At 35.1% G+C, this 22,148-nt stretch overlaps 2 protein-coding genes and 2 pseudogenes across 2 annotated transcripts; all 4 read right to left on the bottom strand.

The window, feature by feature from the left end:
• Positions 1 to 5,709: 5,709 nt before the first annotated feature.
• Positions 5,710 to 7,703, bottom strand: LOC128921438 (uncharacterized; annotated as a pseudogene).
• A 173-nt stretch (positions 7,704 to 7,876) lies between these two features.
• Positions 7,877 to 10,225, bottom strand: LOC128921437 (uncharacterized; annotated as a pseudogene).
• A 3,365-nt stretch (positions 10,226 to 13,590) lies between these two features.
• Positions 13,591 to 15,735, bottom strand: LOC105214784 (uncharacterized). Its single transcript, XM_011188417.3, has 2 exons — positions 15,579 to 15,735; positions 13,591 to 15,514 (listed from the first exon to the last, which is right to left on the bottom strand). The coding sequence occupies exons 1-2, from the start codon at positions 15,579 to 15,581 to the stop codon at positions 13,799 to 13,801; spliced, it is 1,719 nt and encodes a 572-aa protein (XP_011186719.2). The 5' UTR covers positions 15,582 to 15,735; the 3' UTR covers positions 13,591 to 13,798.
• A 4,141-nt stretch (positions 15,736 to 19,876) lies between these two features.
• Positions 19,877 to 21,095, bottom strand: LOC105214785 (uncharacterized). The gene is made up of 2 exons (XM_011188419.3): positions 20,926 to 21,095; positions 19,877 to 20,815 (listed from the first exon to the last, which is right to left on the bottom strand). The coding sequence occupies exons 1-2, from the start codon at positions 20,926 to 20,928 to the stop codon at positions 20,027 to 20,029; spliced, it is 792 nt and encodes a 263-aa protein (XP_011186721.2). The 5' UTR covers positions 20,929 to 21,095; the 3' UTR covers positions 19,877 to 20,026.
• Positions 21,096 to 22,148: the final 1,053 nt, after the last annotated feature.

The raw sequence follows: 22,148 nt of genomic DNA, 5'->3' as shown, positions 1-22,148 counted from the left end.
AAATATAGGAGACTATATTCTTATTTCAGACATTCAAATTATGTTGGTATATACACAAAAACAAAAACGGAAATAAAATTTAAATATCGTGTTAAAAATTCATTTGTCTTAGCATAAATGAAAATATATTCATTGAAGTCAAGAAAATTTATTCTCTGTTCAACCAAGCTTGAAAAAAAGCAATTTCGATAAACGTTTTGTTGTCAAACGATTGCGTTTTTCGGTCGCAGTTGCACCCGCTTTTGAGAAAAGCCGCTCAGCTGGTACTGAGGTACCAAGTAGATGACAATACTTTTTTGAAAGTCCGTACGGTTTTCATCTCTGAGGCTGAAGGGCTTTCATTAATTGGTTTGCTGCTGCAACTCGGCATTTCAATCATGGTGTCAGTGTCATCATCACTTAGGGAAATATTGTCCTTACTCCTAGATTTCAGAGTCTAATTTGTACACATATATTTATATATAACTAGAAGAAATTTAAAATGTAATACCGATTGCTCCAACTTACCACCAATTTGCAGGCTACTGTTGCATGCTTTAATTTTAAATACTGCAACATATTTGATGTGTTATTAGAAAATTTTAAATTTTTTCAGCAAAGTTGAAATTTAACGTAGTTTTGCTTATTTTATTAAAAAAATTTCCACACTTCGCTTTTACTGGCGCCATTGCTCTTCAAACAACAGTGTTACCAGACATTCATTTGTTGATATTAAACTACTTTGACATATTAGAATTTAACTATATTTACACCGTTTCCAGTCATTAATGACTGATGTGACCAATTTCGACCCTTGTAAGCTAACTTAGATGAACATAAAATGTATTAAATTTGAAAATGCTGTTTGCGATTATTTTGCAATTACTCGAGTAATAGTCGAGTAATTAGAAAAGGTGTTTCGATTAGGGATGGCAACGATTAATCATTTGATTAAATTAATCGATTATTTTCATTCAATTTACGATTTAATTGCATCGAAACACCTTTTCTAATTACTCGACTATTACTCGAGTAATTGCAAAATAATCGCAAACAGCATTTTGAAATTTAATACATTTTATGTTCATCTAAGTTAGCTACAAGGGTCGAAATTGCAAACGGTGTAAACATAGTTAAATTCTAATATGTCAACGTAGTTTAATATCAACAAATGAATGTCTGGTAACACTGCATTTACAGTTAAGTCAAACGCATTTTACGTTCAGTTGTTTGAAGAGCAATGGCGCCAGTCAAAAGCGAAGTGTGGACATTTTTTTAATAAAATAAGCAACAACTATGTTAAATGTCAACTTTGCTGCAAAAATTTAAAATTTTCTAATAACACTTCAAATATGTTGCAGCATTTAAAATTAAAGCATGCAATTGTAGCCTGCAAATTGGTGGTAAGTCGGAGCAATCGGTATTACATTTTAAATTTCTTCTAGTTATATATAAATATATGTGTACAAATTAGACTCTGCAATCTTGGAGTAAAGACAATGTTTCCCTAAGTGATGATGACACTGACACCATTTTGTGCACTCTAGTGCACACAAGAAGGAGGAAGGACAACGATTTTACATCTCCACAAGATGAATTGAGCTTTTATTTGAATTGTCAGTTATTAGAACTAAGTCGAAACACTATTTATGCTTGGGAAGAAATGAAAACAGTTTACCCAAACTGTACGGACTTTCAAAAAAGTATTGTAATCTACTTGGTACCTAAGTACCAGCTGAGCGGCTTTTCTCAAAAGCGGGTGCAACTGCGACCGAAAAACGCACTCGTTTGACAACAAAAAGTTTATCGAAATTGCTTTTTCTTCAAACTTGGTTGAACAGACTTCTAAATTTTCTGAATATGGGTATTTCCGCCATGTCGAACGGGACAATCGTGCACCTTTCAACTAAAATAAAATATGAACGAAAATGTTTTTTCATTTTGACAGTAGGATTTTTTAATAGCTCTTCATTAGCTCTACATTTAGTGTTAATGTTGATTTTGGAACGGTTTTCATTTTCAAGATAATTGCAAAAAACCAAGGCATTCGCACGGGACAAAAAATGGAAGTCGTTTTTGGGGACAACGATTCAAACGGCGATTTCAGCGAATTGTGAGGCAATATTCAAATGTTTTTGATTGTAAAATGTTGCGCATTGATGGCCTTTAAAGATGGTATGAATTTCATCCAAAAATAATTTATAGTTTTTTTTTAATTAATTATTAATCACATTCGCACGGGACATGTCGCACGGGACATTTTTTTCCATCATAATATTTATGTTGATTTTGTTGTTATAATACGTAATTATTTAACAACAAGTCCAATAAAATGGCTTAAAAAAGTAGTAAATGTATTTATTTATTTATTTTAACTAATATCCAACGAGAAACACAACAAAAATTCTATAGTATGAAATGAAAATAGTATTATGAATGTGAAATACAGTTTTTTAAGAAAATGTTGTCCTCGGGAATATACATTTTTGGATTTCGTTATCTGCTAGACTTTTCGTTTGATAACTGCTCCCACTCCATCGACGGCTCCTTGCAAAAAAATTATATTCTAATGAAGACTATTTTAATTATTTTATAAAATCAATCAGGCTTGATAATATAAATATGATTTTAAACTGAGAGCAGTTACATTAAAAAAAAATAAATATTTTAGAAAATCAACTAAATGATTTCTTAATTTTAGTTAAGAGTTTTATCAAGAAAATAATATGTCGTGCGTTAACTTGTCACTTTTAAAGACAAACGATTTTCTTCTGACAACATTGTTAAAATGATCACTCTTATTTTGATTTGTAAGCCTATAATTTTCACCAAAATCTATTTAAATAGCTAGTTAGTGGAATTTAAAGTGCGGATTTTGCTCATATGTAAATAATTAATGTAAATGTATCTATTTACATACATAAGTAAATTTTATAAAACAAAAAAAAAATTTAATTTTTAAATTCCACACCTACGATGTCACACGGGACCAATTTTAAGTAGTTACCAAAACCACAAATCTTCTGATTTTTGAACAAGGTTTTTTTTTATTTTAATTGTATATAAATTTACTGTTTATACCCAAAATTCGGCGAGCTTGCTGCTTTTATTTGCGATGCACTGGGAACAAGTGTTGTTTTTTGATGTCGCACGGGACATTAAAATATAGGATAATAAGAGAGCAAAAACTTACAGTTATTTGCAATCGCATGGTTTCTTATTCATTTTATTTTGCTCTTTGTACCCTTATAAAGGTTTTACACAAAGCAAAAATTAATATATGATATGTTTCTTTAACAATTTTGACGAAAAAACAAATGCAGTAGAAAAATCGAAATGAGAAAAGTAGCTCCTGTTCGACTTGGCTTTGGTATATCTCGTAATTGGTTATGAATTAATTTAAAATTAATTAAATATAAATAAATTTAAATATTTTCCTATGAAAATATGCAAAAACTTTGTAATTCTAATAATGTTTAATATTTTGTCTGTGGTGGACCTTCTGGCGGAAATGCCCATATATTCAATTAATATATTTTCCTTTATGCTAAGACAAATTAATTTTTAATACGATATTTTAATTTTATTTCCGTTTTTGTTTTTGTGTATAAACGAACACAATTTGAATGTCTGAAATAAGAATATAGTCTCCTATATTTTATTGGTTTTATTTTTACGCAAAGTTGCAAACATTGGAATTAATCGATTAATCGATTTTTTTACATTAATTGCAATTATTTTTTTATATCTTGCAATTAATCATTTGATTATTTAATCGATTAAAAAAAATGTTTTGCCATCCCTAGTTTCGATGCAATTAAATCGTAAATTAAATGAAAATAATCGATTAATTTAATCAAATGATTAATCGTTGCCATCCCTACTCATATGTTAGGCTGCACATATAAATTGAAGCGAAATAAAGTTATGAATAAGAGCCAAACTTAATTATATATTATTTGCATTATAATTATTAGTTTTCAACACATCGCCCATTTACTTGAATAGTGTCATAAATCAAAAAACACGACTTTTGAGTTGAGTATGCAGAAATGTGAGCAATTTCATCGTCCATATTGTAAAATTTCATTTCGATCCGTAGGAAAATAAACCGTGAAATAAGAATATGCCGTTCTTAAACTTGTCATGTTGCATTAGTTTTTAACCACAATAACGACACTTCTCAGTTGTGCCGAATAGTTATAATTTTTTTAACGGAACAAAGACATATTTTGTCTTCCAACACATGTTGTCATAGGGTGAATTTGATTTTCTTTTCAAAAAGAACGACACATTTTGTATTACAACGATATTGGTGAAAAATTAATTAAAGTTTTCATATGGCTTTTTTCAGCAAAAACGAAACATTTGACTTATGACGGCGAAACTGATTTATATTTTTCTCATATAACGAAATAATTCAAAGTGGGTCACATTTATGCCCAAGAAAAAGCATTAGTACACTCTATTTGATCCATTTATGCTCAACATTGTATTTAATATATTACACGCCACTAGATTTGTCAATAAACTGATGGCATTTTTCTATATTATCTAAATAAGAGACAATTGAAAACTTTAAATCGTCCTCCTGAAAAATCGACTTGTTTGAGTTGTGACACTATTCAAGTAAATGAGCGATATGTATTTTTCTCATAATTTAAAAATATTTGTTTTTTGATTGAAGTTTATTTCGAATTTAAGCTTTCGATGTGTTCAATGCGATCCATTGTAGTACATTTCACAACACAACATAATTTCAATATTTTCTATCAAGAATGATAGAAGACAAGATGACGACATACTGACGTCATACTGCCCCCAGAATGGGAATAGGCATCATGAAGAATTGTCAAATGGAAAACGGAAATGTAAGACATAGTGAACCAAATTAAATAATGTGCAGATAAAATATCACATTAAACGAGATTCTTAAAATCGTAATCTATTAAATGATCCAATATAATAATGTACATTTATACTCCCGCAACAAGTTGCTAAGAGATTATAAAAGCTTTGTTCACCTAACCTTTGGTTGTAAGTCCTAAAACTAAACGAGTTAGATATAGAGTTATATATACCAAACTGATCAGGGTGACGAATAAAGTTGAAATCCTGATGTCTGCCTGTCCGAACACTCGTCGTCGTTGAGAATCTTGATGAAACTTGGTACACAGTTTCCTTGGCACCATAAGAAGGTTGCTTACGTAAAATCGAACCACTAAAGGATTGTTCGGGTCACTACGGTTAACACGTCGGTGCTCATACTTGTGATGAGCGATATTTCACTACCGGTGATTTTTTCACTGTGATTGAAAAAACACATATAACAAATGCGATCAATTTTTCTAAATATCAGTGATTTACAATCGCAATTGCAGTTCAGTAATCTGAGTTCAGTGCTTTTGTTCGATCACAGTACATATAGCAGTTCTGTGATTCTAATTCGATCACTGCAGCAAAAGCAATTCAGTGATTCCAATTCAATCACTGCAGCAATAGAAGTTCGAAAAGTAAGAATCTCTGTTCAATACCAATATCAGTTCGAAAGTAGCAATCACTGTTCAGTACAAATATCAGTTCGAAAGTAGCAATCACTGTTCAGAGAATTGTGAATTTTTTATCAGTATAAAAGAAGAGTTACTCGCGATTGTGATATCAGAATAGTGATTATGAATATATATGTATGTGATTATTTGCCACATCGGTTTTTAATGAAACGTTTTTAAACTATTTAATAATGGCAAAAAATCTGGAAAGGAAAAGGAGTGATTTATGGCATATGTTTGAAGTGGTTGACGGAATATTTGCAAAATGCAATATTTGTAAATCAAAGTTGTCATATAAAACTTCGCTATCAAATCTAAAATTGCTGGTAAAATTTTGCTTGCGATATCTGACAATGCCACGAATATAAAAAATGCGATTCAAAATTATTTAAAGTGGCAGCATTTTGAATGTTTCGCACACACGCTAAATCTTATAATAAAAAATGCGTTGAGTAACGATAAAGTGTGTATAACATTGCAAAAAGTAAAACAAATCGTTACTCACTTTAGGAAAAGTGTAGCAGCCAATGAAAAATTTTTAACATTTCAACGCAATGCTGGGGAACAACCAATTAAACTCATTCAAAGTATAGAAACCAGATGGAATTCCACTCTTAATATGATTGGGCATTTCGTGCGAGTTGAAGATGCTGTTAAAATACAGTTGCACTTATTAATAAAGCCTTGCCATTAATTAGCTCAGTTGAATGGCTACTATTGAAGCACCTGGTGGTTATTGTGAAGCCATTCGAACATGCAACAATTGAAATAAGCGGGCACGAGTATTGTACTGCTGCTATGGTGATTTCAATTGTAAATGGACTATTGCAAGTTCTAACTGAGTTATCATTTGATGATAAATATCCGGCTCTGGCGAAAACAGTGATATCAGCTCTATTAAGGGGTTTAACTGAACGGCTCGGAAACGCAAAAAAAAAAAACAATATCCTCACAATGGCTACGTTTTTGGACCCACAATTTAAAACGTTTGCCTTTTCTGAGTCTTCAGTAGCAGATACAGTAAAAAACCACATTACAGACGAGGCGAGCCGAGAAGCTCAAACTAAGCAAAAAGAGCAGGTTATTGTTCCTAGACCTTCGGTATCGGAACTCTCAATATGGCGTAAACTAGATACAAATATTGCCACAAATATACCGAAAAGTTCTAGTATATCGAGGGCAATTATCGAAGTCCAAAGATATTTGGAGGATGAAGTCATTGGAAAAACAGAAGATTCGCTACAGTGGTGGAAAACAAATTCCTATAAGTATCCGTACTTAGCATCATCTGTGCCTTGTGAAAGGCTATTTTCTTCGGACGGATTGATAATAAGCGAGAGGCAAACGCGTTTGGATGATGAAAAGGCCAAAATGCTTATATTTTTAAATGCTAACATAAAAAACATATCTAAGTTATAGAAGTCTTTGTAAGAAGTAACCAGAAGTTAAACATATTTTTTAATTTAATTTAATCTTTATTTATTGTTAAAAATTAAAGTGTGATGAATTTCAGAAATAAATATGGGGTACAAAATTTAATTTAAAACTCGTTTTTTTTTTGTTGCGATGGCAATAGCAATATAAAATAACAGTGATTTAAAAATAGCAATATCGCTCATCACTAGCTTATACCCGAGACCAGATAGGCAGTCGTACGCCTTCCAACAATCTGTGTGTATGATTGTACCCTGGGCAACATGTTTCCGTATTAACGGTATGAGCACCTTCGCGGATCTCACATTGTCGGGACAAGCTTCCAAAGGGAGATCATCACTTCCGTTTTCCAGCATACCCAACACCCAGTGGCCTCCTACTCTCCTACCTAAAATGAGGGGAAAATATAATAAGTATTAATATAAAGAATTATAAAGAAATATATATATTATTACCTTTATTGTACTTTCTTTTCCCAAATTGACTCTCATCAATTTGCACAACTTTACCAGAGTCGCGAATTTTAGCCACTGCTACCTGCTGGTCTATTTGGTATACAACTACCGCTTCCCGATAGTAATTAAATCATTTGCAAATGGTAGCGCTGGATAAAACTGGCTCCCTTATAATGCTGTTTTTTCACACCTCTTCATGCGACCAGTGTGATGCATAAGCACACATCAAATATAAAACTTGTGGTAGTGGAATTATAAAACCAGGTACCTTTAGCTCTGGAAACATGAGAACGAGTGCGCCACGCTCCTTTTCGGCATTTAAATGTGCCTACTGCGGTATCACCGGCGTTTGACACCGCCATGGGTGGTTTATGGGAAATATGCGGAACAATTTCCTCGTTGGAATTAATCCCTCTGTTTCAACAAAATAAATACATTTTTTCTTTGTGTCAAAGTTTTCTATAATTCTGCCGATATTCCCCATCTTTCTAATTTCGGCCGCAGTAAGTACATTAGTCCTCCTAACACCTCGTCTGGTAGATTGCTCTTCGAAATCTATTGAAAATTCTATAATAATTTAAATAGAATGCAGAATTTGCGTTCATTTTTCCAAAAGATAATATAGAAAAAAAAATTATAATAAGTAAAAAATTGCCCGATCACTTGCTTTCGCTTGAAATAGTTCACTTTGAATTACCAAATACGAAATTAATAGCACAACGGAAAAAAAGAAACGGTATTTTTTTCAAAGTAACTGTAACCATTATCCGTTAAAGAAAATGAGTTAATAAAGAGAGAGAGATATACCCTTTAGGATAATATCACTTATTTGGTTGAAACTCATTTCTGCATTGGTCGAGCCAACACCGGTGATTATCAAGGAGGTGAAATGACAAGCTCTTCCGCGTAGAACTACTTTCTGCATTGGCGGCCTTCGGCCGCACTAAAATAAAAATAATAATAATAAAATCGTTTATATTACCCATTACACTATTATGCTTATTGTATTCGGGGTACAATCTTTCTTTTTCATTATTGTGATTCTTATAATTCGTTTACAAAATATGTGATATGGTAACACTTATTTTGTGTCAGAATGCAACCCTTTTTTATTGTACAAATAAAGAGAATTATACACAAAGTAAATTTTAATATAATTTGTTAAAAATAAATATGTAGAAACAAATTTGTGAAGTGTAAATATATTTAAAGTTCAAAATATATGTGAAAAATTCAAGGAGAACTTTCGTATACTATCCCAGGCTTTTGGGTAAAAAGTGGGCATGGTTGGAAAGAGGAGGTTCTCCAGATTAAGGATGTATATATATATATAGCTGACATATAGTTTTCGAGACATTCGCACTTAAAGTTGAAAAAAGTGCAACTTTTCTCTTGAATTTTCACAATATATACTGAATATTTTATTAATATTATGCACTTATTTTACACTTACACTTCACCACATTGTTTCTGCATATTTATTTTATAAAAATGATCACGAAAATATCTGTAAATAAATATTTAACATTTTTTCTTAATTTCGACAATAACAAAAGCTTTTGCAGCTTGACAAGAAATAAATGTTGCCATATCAGATATTTTGCAAACGAATGAGAATAACCAAAATAAATAAATACCCCAAATGAAGAAACGGAACGAATGCCCTCTAAAAAGATTGTATAAAGATAATATGAAGAAAGTTTATGATATTCACTCTATGTACTATAAGTATATTTTATTGCATCAATAAGTTTTACAATCGGATCTTCCTGTTTATTAGCTATGGTTTTCCTCCACATATACGCTATTATCAAATATGCAAAATCTTCAAGATTATTATAGTTATCTTTTATAAAAAAACGTTTGATGACCCGCCACTGGGACTCAATGCGCTGCGTATGGGCTCCATCATCGGCTGCAAATGGATTGTCCGGATCCCTGTGATTTACACGACGGTACTCATACCCGTGACTTGTCAAGCAGTTGTACGCCTTCCAGCAGTCGATACATATTATTGTACCTTCTGCGACATGCTTTTGAATTAAGGGTATGAACACCTCGGAAGACCGTACGTTGTCCGGACATACTTCCAACGGTGAATCATCGCTACCGCCCTCTACCAAGTGACATTCAACTCTCCTTCCTAAAAAAGAAATCAAAAATAATGTAACGTAATCAATAATATATTTATTATTACCTTTGTTGTATTTTCGTTTACCGAATTTACTTTCATCGATTTGCACTCTTTTGCCAGGGCCGCCAATTTTTCCCACCGCTTCGCGGCAGTAATTGTATCAGTCGCATATGGTAGAGCTTGAAAAAACTGGCTCCCTGATCATGCTGTTTTTCCGAACTTCGGCTTGTGACCAATGCGAGGCATAGACATACATTAAGTGGAACACCTGAGGTAATGGAATCTTAGCATTCTCAAACCATGTACCCTTCGCTCGGGACACTGCTCGCGTACGGCAAGTACCCTTCCGGCATCGAAAAATTCCGACTGCACTATTGCCGGCTACCGATACCGCCATAGCAGTCTTGTGCACACGACACAACTTCTTATTCGGAATCAATCCCTTCTCCTTAGCAAAAGATATACATTTTTCGCGTGTGTCAAATGTGTGGAATATCTTTCCGATATTCTTTCCGATATTCCACATCCCTTTGACCTCCGACGCAGTCACAACGTTACTTTTTCTAACTACGCCTCGGCTGGTCGATGGCTCGTTACAATCTATTTAAAAGATTTTCGTAACATTTTAAACAAATTAAATTCTATAATAACATACCTGCTGAACTTCCACTCATTTTAAAAATGATAGCTTTAAGAAATTTATATAAAACAATTCGGAAATCACTTTGAAATATTCACGAATATTCGCTTAGAAAAACTCACGTATGATCACTTGCAAAAACACAATTTGAATTGAAAAGTATGAAAAAAGAGAAAACGGACAGAAAAAGAAACGGTACTTTGATTCAATAGTAGTTGTAATAAAATCTGTTATAGAAATGAAGTGTTGAGGAGACTGATATACCCTCTTTGACATTATTTATTTTTGGGTTAGAAATTGGCTTTGCATTAGCGGCCTTTGGCCGCGCTTTAAAAAAATAACCCTGGTCGGGCCATCACTGGGGGTTATCAAAGAAAAGGTAATACCGAAAGATTTTGCATAAGTCATAACACCATTATGGTTTATGTATTTGGGGTATAATCCTTCTTTTTTATACTCTTGCAACAAAAGTTGCTAAGAGAGTATTGTAGTTTTGTTCACATAACGGTTGTTTGTAAGTCATAAAACTAAACGAGTTAGATATAGATCATGTATATCAAAATGATCAGGACGACGAGACGAGTCAAAATCCGAATGTCTGTCTGTCCGTCCGTCCGTCCGCGCAACGGATAACTTCAGTAAAAATTGAGATATCTTGAAGAAACGTAGCACACATGTTCCTTGGGACCGTGAGAGGGTTGCTTTCGAAAATGGGCAAAATCGGACCACTGCCACGCCCACAAAATGGCGAAAACACATAAAGTGCCATAACTAAGCCATAAATAAAGCTATGGAAATAAAATATCAAAAGATCGCACTCAGAAGGGGCACTTTTGGATGTAATTTTTTTGGAGCAGTGGGCGTGGCTCCGCCCCCGAATCGGTTATTTGCATATATCTCGCAAACCAATGAAGCTATATAAACCAAACTTTCTGCAGTCGGTTTTCTTACGTACCCCATCACACACCATGAAAATAGTTGAAATCGGATAATAACCACGCCCACCTCCCATACAAAGGTTAGGTTGAAAATTACTAAAAGTGGGTTATCTCACTAAAAAGCGTCAGAAACACTAAATTTTACAGAAGAAATTGCAGAAGGAAGCTGCACTCACATTTTTTCACAAAATTGAAAATGGGCATGGCATCGCCCACTTATAGGTCAAAAACTTTATCTCAATAACTACTCGACCGATTCGAATAAAATTCGGTATATAATATATTCCTGACACCCTGATGACACGTGTGGAAAATGGATAAAATCGGTTCACAACCACGATAACTTCCCATGTAACTCAATTTTGTGAACTCTATCTTATTCCTTTACTTTATAATGTATAGATAAGGAACCAATGAAGATAGCGAAATAAAACTTTACAGAAATGCTGTATATGACCTGTGGCGTCACTTGTGAAAATAGGAATTTGTCGAAATAGGACTATAACTTTATAATAATAAGGCCTCGAATGTCGAATATGAAGAATTCAGTGCCCCATGGTAATTTTTCACCAACAATTTCGGTATTTTAATTTAATTCAGAGGAAATATGTTTCTTCTAATAGTGTGTCTCTGTACCAGAAATGGTTAAAATCGGGTCATAACTTCCCCTAGCTCTCATATATGTACCCAATTAATTAATTTTCAAATTGGGTCAAATTGTGTGTTATCTTAAAAATAAATCAATAAATTGTGAGAGTATAAAATGTTCGGTTGCACCCTTTCCTTTCTTGTTATTCTCTTAATTTTTGCAAAATATCTGATGTGGCAACACTGATTACTTGTCAACCTGCAACCTTTTTTGCTATTATTGAAACGAAGATTTGTGTAAAATGTTAAATATTTATTTACAGCTATTTCGTGATAATTTTTATAAAATAAATTTGCAGAAACAATGTGGTGAAGTGTAAGAGTAAAATAAGTGCATAAAATTAATAAAATATTCAGTATATATTGTGAAAATTCAAGATAAAAGTTGAACTTTTTTCAACTTTAAGTGCGAATATCTCGAAAATTATAAGTCAGCTGCAGCTATATACATACATATATACTAGTATATATCCTTAATCTGGAGAACCTCATCTTTCCAGCAATACCTACCCATTTTATTACCGAAAGCCTGGGATAGTATTCTAAAGCCGACCCAAAACAATATATATATATAAAATTCTATTACGCGTCCTAGTTGTTAACAATCGTTGTCTTTCTCTGTGTGCAATAAGTCGCTACGAGCGTTCGACGTTTGATTCACGGGCACGCGTTTGCCAGTTTCTTACTCATCAGCAAGGCGCTACGAGCGTTCGACGCTAGATTCGTTTGCTCGTGTTAATAAGATTCGTTCACGATTTTCAGCAAGGCGTTGCGAACGTCCGGCGCTCGATTCTGTAGTTCGGCAAACGCTCTCTGATTTTCGAGTCGACCTGAATTTTCAAAATATATTTCTGCAATACGTCGTATTTTTGCTAATATTGCTTGAAAGCAACTTTTAGAAAGATTAGACGTTTTTCTCCTAGACATAACGTTCACTTGTTTTATAAACCAGATAAAATGAGAATAGAACTTTTGATAAAAATGTACTATTGGCAAAGTGAGGAAATACTGCATATAATGTATAGACAGTAAGTGAATAGACAATTTATAATTAGTTTTAAGAAGAACTTTTTAAGTTTCCGTTAAGGAGCCGCGCGAAGCCGCGTTTGAGCCGCGTGACGACAACTTTCCGTCAAATATCACAATGTTTACTTAATTTGTTGTTGTGAAATTTTATTGAAAAGAGAAACTTCGTTTTTCGCAGCTATATAGAAAATAATTTGTTTTGATAAGGTATAGTTTTAAAGTATATATATTTTATTAATTAAAAAACACTTATTTTGACAGTCGCGATATTTTGTGTAGATATTGATATATTCTGTAATATTGTAGAACATACTTTTGTTTCAGACCTCTTGTTTTCACCTTGGAATATGTTAGTTAAGTTTTAATAAGGATCCCTATTCTTTTCTAGCAATAAATATTGTCTATGTTACTTAAGGTGAATGTAGCTTTCCAATGATGAAAGAAGTTTTGAAATCGGTACAGTAGTTCTTGAGTATATTCATTACAAACATACAAATCTTTCCTCTTTATAATAGTAGTATAGATTTTCTCATGGAAAAGTAAAAATTCTTTCAGCAGACAATATTTTTTCCTTTGCTGTTTTGGTTTACGAAGATGAAACTGGTGCAAACTCGATTATTTTTGCTTAGCTTCGTAATTTAGTTCCACACCACTTTCATATAGTCTTGGAATAACAAATGTCTTAAAGCAGTGCTAAAGCTTAGAACAGAAATTGTAGTACAAACCTTAATCCTAGTTCCTTGTAAGACATATAAAGCCCTTTTTAAGTGACACTGCCACAGTGCGGTTTTTTGTTGAATAATTTTTTATTCTTGCATTGCAGTAAAAAACTTAAACTTAAACAAAAATCGTATAAAGCGTATTCACACTTAATTTATCGTATAAGATATGAGAGTTTTCCATAACTCTCATCCAAGTCGTTCAAATTCATAATCATATACACGAGTCCATTTATATAGTCGAGTCTATTAATGTTTCAATAATAACTCGTAAGTTTATTGCCGATGACGGTATCTGATGCGACGCACAGTCTTATAACGGTAGCCATCTTCCGCCAGCTCTGCACTTTTCGCTTCTGGTACTTCGGCAACATCATTGCTTGGTGGCAAATATTCACCATTGGGTGCATCAGCACCTTCAGCGGCAGCGACTTCCTCAGCAGCGTCAGCTTCACGACGATTACGACGGTACTTCAGACGACGCACCGTTTTATAACGGTAACCATCTTGAGCCAACTCGGCGCTTTTCACTTCTGGTACTTCAGCGACATCATTGCTTGGTGGCAAATATTCACCATTGGGTGCATCAGCACCTTCAGCGGCAGCGACTTCCTCAGCAGCGTCAGCTTCACGACGATTACGACGGTACTTCAGACGACGCACCGTTTTATAACGGTAACCATCTTGAGCCAACTCGGCGCTTTTCACTTCTGGTACTTCGGCAACATCATTGCTTGGTGGCAAATATTCACCATTGGGTGCATCAGCACCTTCAGCGGCAGCGACTTCCTCAGCAGCGTCAGCTTCACGACGATTACGACGGTACTTCAGACGACGCACCGTTTTATAACGGTAACCATCTTGAGCCAACTCGGCGCTTTTCACTTCTGGTACTTCAGCGACATCATTACTAGGAGGCAAGTATTCACCATTGGGCGCATCAGCACTCTCGGCAGCTACAACCTCTTCGGCGGCCTCAGCTTCACGACGATTGCGACGGTACTTCAGACGACGCACCGTTTTATAACGGTAACCATCTTGAGCCAACTCCGCGCTTTTCACTTCTGGTACTTCGGCAACATCATTGCTTGGTGGCAAATATTCACCATTGGGTGCATCAGCACCTTCAGCGGCAGCGACTTCCTCAGCAGCGTCAGCTTCACGACGATTACGACGGTACTTCAGACGACGCACCGTTTTATAACGGTAACCATCTTGAGCCAACTCGGCGCTTTTCACTTCTGGTACTTCAGCGACATCATTACTAGGAGGCAAGTATTCACCATTGGGCGCATCAGCACTCTCGGCAGCTACAACCTCTTCGGCGGCCTCAGCTTCACGACGATTGCGACGGTACTTCAGACGACGCACAGTTTTATAACGGTAACCATCTTGAGCCAACTCGGCGCTTTTTACTTCTGGTACATCAGCGACATCATTACTAGGGGGCAAGTATTCACCATTGGGAGCATCAGCGCTTTCAGCGACAGCGACTTCCTCAGCAGCCTCAGCTTCACGACGATGACGACGGTACTTCAAGCGACGCACTGCCTTATAACGGTAACCATCATCACCCAAAACGGTCTTCAACTCAGGAGCCAACTCAACTTCAACTGGAGGCAAGTATTCAGCAGATGGCAGTGAAGTCAATTCAGAAACATCACGACGGTGACGAGCACGGAATCTCAAGCGGCGTACAGTCTTGTAACGATAACCATCATCAGCGACACGGGTTTCAGCACCCTCTGGTGGTAAATATTCTGCGCTGGGTTCAGCTACTGGTGGCAAGTATTCTTCTGAGGGAACCTCACGACGATGACGATACTTCAGACGACGCACAGCCTTATAACGGTAACCATCATCGGCAAGTGGTGCCGATTCATCACCGACTGGTGGCAAATACTCGGCGGATGGCTCGACGCCATCAGCGGGTACAGATTGAGCAAAGGCCAGGGAAGCCAGGCACACAGCGAACGCCACCACAAAGAGTTTCTGAAAAAACCAAAACCATGGTTGAAATACAAATGTTTCCTCATTATTATGATAATGGGCTCACCATTTTATCCTTTCTGTTAGAAGCTTCCTTTCAACAAATTGTAAATTTTGTTAAATGAAACTATTGTCTTGAACTTAACACTTCGCTGATGCTAAGCTCAATGAGGCTGTTGACTCGTTGGCGCAGATTATTTATTTATAGCTGTCCAGATCAATTCAATCGAATTAGTAAAGCAACAATAAAGGTGGAAGATGATGCGGACATAATAACAACAAATTACTGTGTATGTTAAAAATGTATAGAATAACAACTAAGTACATTATAACAAAATAGGTACTTCGTTAATGGCAGCCGCTTCAAGTGCCTGCTTCGAGTAGCCAAGTGTATTAAATGACGTTGGCGCACACAACAACAAATTATGTAGATAAATTTTTTCATTTTCGAATGTAATGACGCGGTGGGCACTTAAGCGAAGTTTATAAATTTACTTTAGAGCAATTTCGGATCAAGTTTTTCAAGTGGCCTACGAATCAATGCTGGTCAACTACTTTACTTTAGCTATACCACCGCCCCATTGCGTTTATACTGCTTTCCATGTATGGTAATTCGCAAATATTTGCTTGGCTCCTTTTTTATCTGAACTTTGAAACATTTTCGTTCAAATACTATTGCGTCACAGCATATTTCTACGTTTCACTTATCTTCAACACTGAAATGTTCTTTATGAAGTTACATACAATATACGTTTCCTGGTAATTGGTAGTTCGAATGCTTGATGTGTAGTAAAATTATGTACCCAGAACACATATAGGATTCAATTAACACATAGATATATCCGTACCCCGATTACATCACATTCATTGGAGGCACTTTAAAAATAAAGATCCCCCCTGGAAGATCTAACATCATTACCACAAAATTCTTGTGGAACGAGAACAAAAAATTGTTTCAAGGGACTGGAAGAACTTTTATCGTTTTTTTTACTCTTAGAGCGTCATCCCTCAGTTTACATACAGGAAGTCAATGGTTATTGGCAATTTTTTGTAGAAAACATATCAGATTAGGATGATGAGCTAATGCATTGAGCTGAAAATATTCAGACCTGTTCTGAAATTCACACGATTTGAATTCGGTTCCGAAATGAGAATTCATATTTTATTTCAAGTGTAGTTGTAGTGTGATTTCAACAATTTATAGATGAGCAAATTTCTTTTACAATTAAAAAGCGCTCTCAATTTTTTTTCCCGAATTCAAAACAGAAATATTTTAATGATTTCGATTGAGGTTCACAAAATTTGATTGTTTCTTTTCGAAAAAATGGAACAATTTACAGAACATGTTATGCGATGTGAAATCTGGAGCTTTTCCATTTCCTAAAAATCCTCTTTGGTAACTCTGTAGCTGACTGTTACGTAATTTCCCATTTTGGATTCGGTTAATCTAATGCAAAGCCCATACATGAGTGTCGAGTGTTGAAACGTTGGCGCCATGTTCTTCCATTGTCACATATCAGCCTAAAAAGCAGCACCGTTAAGAATCAACATTTCGTTGTTACTTTTTTCGATTATGAACTCCTTATCGCACCTACTTCGCGCAGAGTTTATGCAATTATACAGATATCTAAATTCATTTAATAAATTTTGAAGTATTCGTTCATAACAGCAAGTTTTGGATATATACTATTTTAATTGCCTATGTACATAGTTATATAGTTTAAAAATAGCAGCATTTTATGAATGGTTTCCTCGCCTAGGGTACAGCTCGTCCGACATCTGTGAAAATTAACTTGTTATGACGATTCTTTTGAAGGTGAGACCTAGTGACGCCCACTCATTTAATCAATGCGAATAGGAAGCTAGTAGGTTTTACAACTTATACTACATTATATGGTAGTGGACAACAATATCTCAATTTAAAATTTCTGTAAAGTCATTGAATAAGTTTCTAATAGTTTAAAAATAAAGGATGTGAGACTTCGATGTGTTTCTTTTTGTTAGAACGTAGATTATATCCCTATTTTGAATGTTTTTGTAACTATATCCTCTAATTAATAATTATTATTTTTAAAAATCCTTTTTCCAAACTTCGAAACCAAATTTTCCGATTTTGGAGGCTAACTTCGAAAATAGGAGAATGTAATTTTTTACTTACATATGTCTCAATCTCCCGGAAAAACTCAGTTTGGTTCAATACCCAGAAAAAAGTCGATTTTGCTGTATAGGTGTGTTTGTTATTTAATACACTTGATCTCTTTTCTACACGTTAATATAATTAAATAAATTCTAAATTCTTTCCCAGAATAGTTTTTGTTTGTTCCTTTTAACAGTAATACATATATGTATAAACATATAATACCTTAAAAGTCTACAGTGTAAGTTCTCACTGTACGAATAGATAGATTTTCATTTAAAATTAGATCTTTTTTACAATTTTTTTTTGCACGGGTAATTTACTGTCCATGTTAACCAAAAATTATATCAAGTGTATACAATATATAATTCTGACATGAAATAAAAAGAAACAAAAAATCGAGCATTGTATGTGATGATGGAGTTATTGTCGGTGTTTTAATATATTATTAAAAATCATTAAAAACAAGTAAGGAAGGGCTAAGTTCGGGTGTAACCGAACATTTTATACTCTCGCAATTTATTTAACTTAATTAATATTATATAATACACAATTTGACCCACATATTCGTCATATATATTGTATAAAGTCCATTGAAAGTTGGAAGCCATAATATTAGGTTAGAAGCACCGAGGTCCTCGTGTTCGATATATGGGGCCTTAAAAACCTAAGGTCCGATTTCGGCGATTTTTAGAATGGGTCTGCCACACTATTAACATAGTATTTGTGCAAAGTTCTGCACCGATATCTTCACTAGTACTTACTTTATATATTGTAAAGTTAACGGATTCAGAACGTATTCAAAGTCCTGGTATATAGGAAGTAGGCGTGGTTATGAAGCGATTTGGCCTATTTTAACAACATATCATTGGGATGTAAGGAAACTATTACAAACCAAGTTTCATTGAAATCGGTCGAGTAGTTCCTGAGATATGGTTTTTGACCCATAAGTGGGCGACGCCACGCCCATTTTCCATTTTTTAAATCTGAGTGCAGCTTCCATCTGCCATTTCTTATGTGAAATTTAGTGTTTCTGACGTTTTTCGTTAGTGAGTTAACCCACTTTTAGTAATTTTCAACCTAACTTTTGTATGGGAGGTGGGCGTGGTTATGATCCGATTTCTTTAATTTTTGGACTGTATTAGGAAGTGGCTAAAAAAACCGACTGCAGAAAGTTTGGTTTATATAGCTCTATTGGTTTCCGAGATATATACAAAAAACTTAGTAGAAGGCGGGGCCACGCCCACTTCCCCAGAAAATTTACATCCAAATATGGCCCTTAATAGTACGATCCATTATTTCCCTAGCTTTATTTATGGCTTAGTTATGGCACTTTATGTGTTTTCGGTTTTCGCCATTTTGTGGGCGTGGCAGTGGTCCGATTTTGCTCATTTTCGAAAGCAACCTTCCTATGGTGCCAAGAAACAAGTGTGCCAAGTTTCATCAAGATATCTTAATTTGTACTCAAGTTACAGCTTGCACAGACGGACGGACGGACGGACAGACAGACATTCGAATTTGAACTCCACTCTTCACCCTGATCACTTTGGTATATATAACCCTATATCTAACTCGTTTAGTTTTGGGTGTTACAAACAACCGTTATGTGAACAAAACTATAATACTCTCTTTAGCAACATTTGTTGCGAGAGCATAAAAATTGGTTATTCATAATAAAAAATAGGGTCTAAGCTCACCGCAGTGACTTAAATCAAAATAAATTCGGTACTACCACTCATTTTTCTAATTGAAAAAAACCTACAGAGTATTATAGATGCACGACTGAAGACCCAATGAGACATATGTATACCTTCGTTAAACTAATCCGTAGAGTTACCGGATTCACCATTTCAGAAGGACTATGTGTGTTAGTATTATAGTTAGTTTTATATATAATGGTTGCTGCCAAAAATAGCTCAGACTTTTAGAGTTAAAGACTATACAATTATTCGAACCAAACTGATTATTCCTTCGGTTCAAGAAAATCCGAAAATCCTCAAACTATGGATATATCTAATAATGAAAGCAATCATACACACTGTAAACGTTACATATAATGGCATTAATTTATTTTTTCCATATTGAAATCTGGATATACCAGTATTATATTCGGATATTCATAAAATGCACAAATAATTTTCAGAATAATTTTAAATATTTCATCTGATATAAAAACGAAAGTGAAAGCCACAAAATTTTATGATTTGAATAAATTTTATTATTCTTGCATTATATTTCTTAACATTAGCAAACTAATCGTAAAGCGCAATCAGCACATGTGGGACTATTTCGTTCTAAATTTCCATATCCATCTTTTCACATCTTACTTATCACTGACTATTATCATTCAATATAAGAGTTTATTACATTTCTACATTCTATTGACGATGACGGTATCTGATGCGACGCACAGTTTTATAACGGTAACCATCCTGTGCCAACTCCGCGCTTTTCACTTCTGGTACTTCAGCGACATCATTGCTTGGAGGCAAGTATTCACCATTGGGAGCATCAGCGCTTTCAGCGACAGCGACTTCCTCAGCAGCCTCAGCTTCACGACGATGACGACGGTACTTCAACCGACGCACTGCCTTATAACGGTAACCATCATCACCCAAAACGGTCTTCAACTCAGGAGCCAACTCAACTTCAACTGGAGGCAAGTATTCAGCAGATGGCAGTGAAGTCAATTCAGAGACATCACGACGGTGACGAGCACGGAATCTCAAGCGGCGTACAGTCTTGTAACGATAACCATCATCAGCGACACGGGTTTCAGCACCCACTGGTGGTAAATATTCTGCGCTGGGTTCAGCTACTGGCGGCAAGTATTCTTCTGAGGGAGCCTCACGACGATGACGATGTACCTTGAAACGTCTTACAGTTTTGTAACGGTAACCATCATCGGCAACACGAGTCTCAGCACCCTCTGGTGGTATGTATTCAGCGGATGGTGCAGCTACTGGTGGTAAGTATTCTTCTGAGGGAACCTCACGACGATGACGATACTTCAGACGACGCACAGCCTTATAACGGTAACCATCATCGGCAAGTGGTGCCGATTCATCACCGACTGGTGGCAAATACTCGGCGGATGGCTCAGCTGGTGCTGATTGTGCGATGGCATAGGCAACAAAGCACGCAGCGAGTGCGACTGCGAAGAGTTTCTGTAAATTAAGGACAATGTTTAAGGAAATGAAAGTAATAGCTTTTTAATGAAGCAGGCAATTTTAGCCTTGTAGGGAGTGAGTGCGATAGATTTATATTTGATACTCACCATTGTATTGGTATCCTTATGTTTATCCTGTCAAGTTGCAATTAGTTTATTGTCTTTTTTCGAATATTTGAACTTAACACTCTGCAGTTGCTAAACTCAATGATGCCACCGTCCAGTTGGTTAGAATATTTATAGTTGGCTAGATCATTCAAAGCTAGAGGTTAAGGTTGCAAATTCATGACATGTGCTTCAGTACAAAAAGTTAGAATTATAATTGAATACAGAAATAGCGTATAAATATATTTAGCAAAAAATTTATGAAAACAATTAGAATAACTCCAAGTACATATGTAGGTACATCTGGGTCTAGTTTGGCCGGATTGAAGCGCTGAAAATGGTAACAGTTTGAAGTGGCCACCAAGCAACATCATACAGCTTACACATTAAATTTATGTATTAGAAACTCCTCCATGAAAATTTCTTCATTTTTCCGTCACTATTACCATTTTGAAGGGCACTTGTGCAAATTTGATAGAATTATTAACTTTTAAGCACAATTCTTCAAGCCGGTTTTTCAAGTGACCTAAAGTTCAGCGTTGCCCAAATATTAAGTTTGTACGAGTATGTACTTTTAAGTAGTAACCACAACGGCGCTTTTCATTTGGACCGCTGGCTGAGCGCTGTAATTGGCTACTGTTCAACTGATTCCACTTTAGGCCAGCAAATTGATCGATTCATATTCGACCATTATGTTTGAATGCTTCACAAATTATTTGCTGACGTAAATAATGTTAAACTGATGGACTGTTCAAGCATTTAGACAAAAAAAGAAACACACGAAAAATGCTTAATCATCTTATCGGCATATTTGCTTTGTACTCATCCCTACAATTTAAACAAACAGTGTAGCTAAGAACAATTCTATGTAGATCTTCGTGATGGTTCGGCTCATCGAGCACTATTTTATTGAGTTATGGTGTGCGTAATAAAATAAATTAGCAAAAAAAGAAGACAAAGCGACCGTGATCCTAAATTTCTTAAGTGGCATTGCATTACGTAATTTGTATTTTCTTGAAGAGCAAAGCTTTGGAAATGTAATCACCATAGAAAGATTACATGGATTTTGCTAACCTGACCTTGACTGGAGTGTATTGCTCGCAAAGGCATATGAAAGGGCGCAGTTCTATGTAAATATGTTTATTGATGGCTCGTCGACAACTACCGACAAGTCATCACATATCACTTATTGTTATAAAATTACATTTCGATAATGTTAACTTTAA

The sequence above is a fragment of the Zeugodacus cucurbitae genome, chromosome 4 (genome assembly GCF_028554725.1).
Source record: "Zeugodacus cucurbitae isolate PBARC_wt_2022May chromosome 4, idZeuCucr1.2, whole genome shotgun sequence".
NCBI classification, from domain to species: Eukaryota; Metazoa; Arthropoda; class Insecta; order Diptera; family Tephritidae; genus Zeugodacus; species Zeugodacus cucurbitae.
The sequence above is the reverse complement of the archived record's forward strand: the minus strand, read 5'-3'. Positions and strand labels throughout refer to the sequence as shown.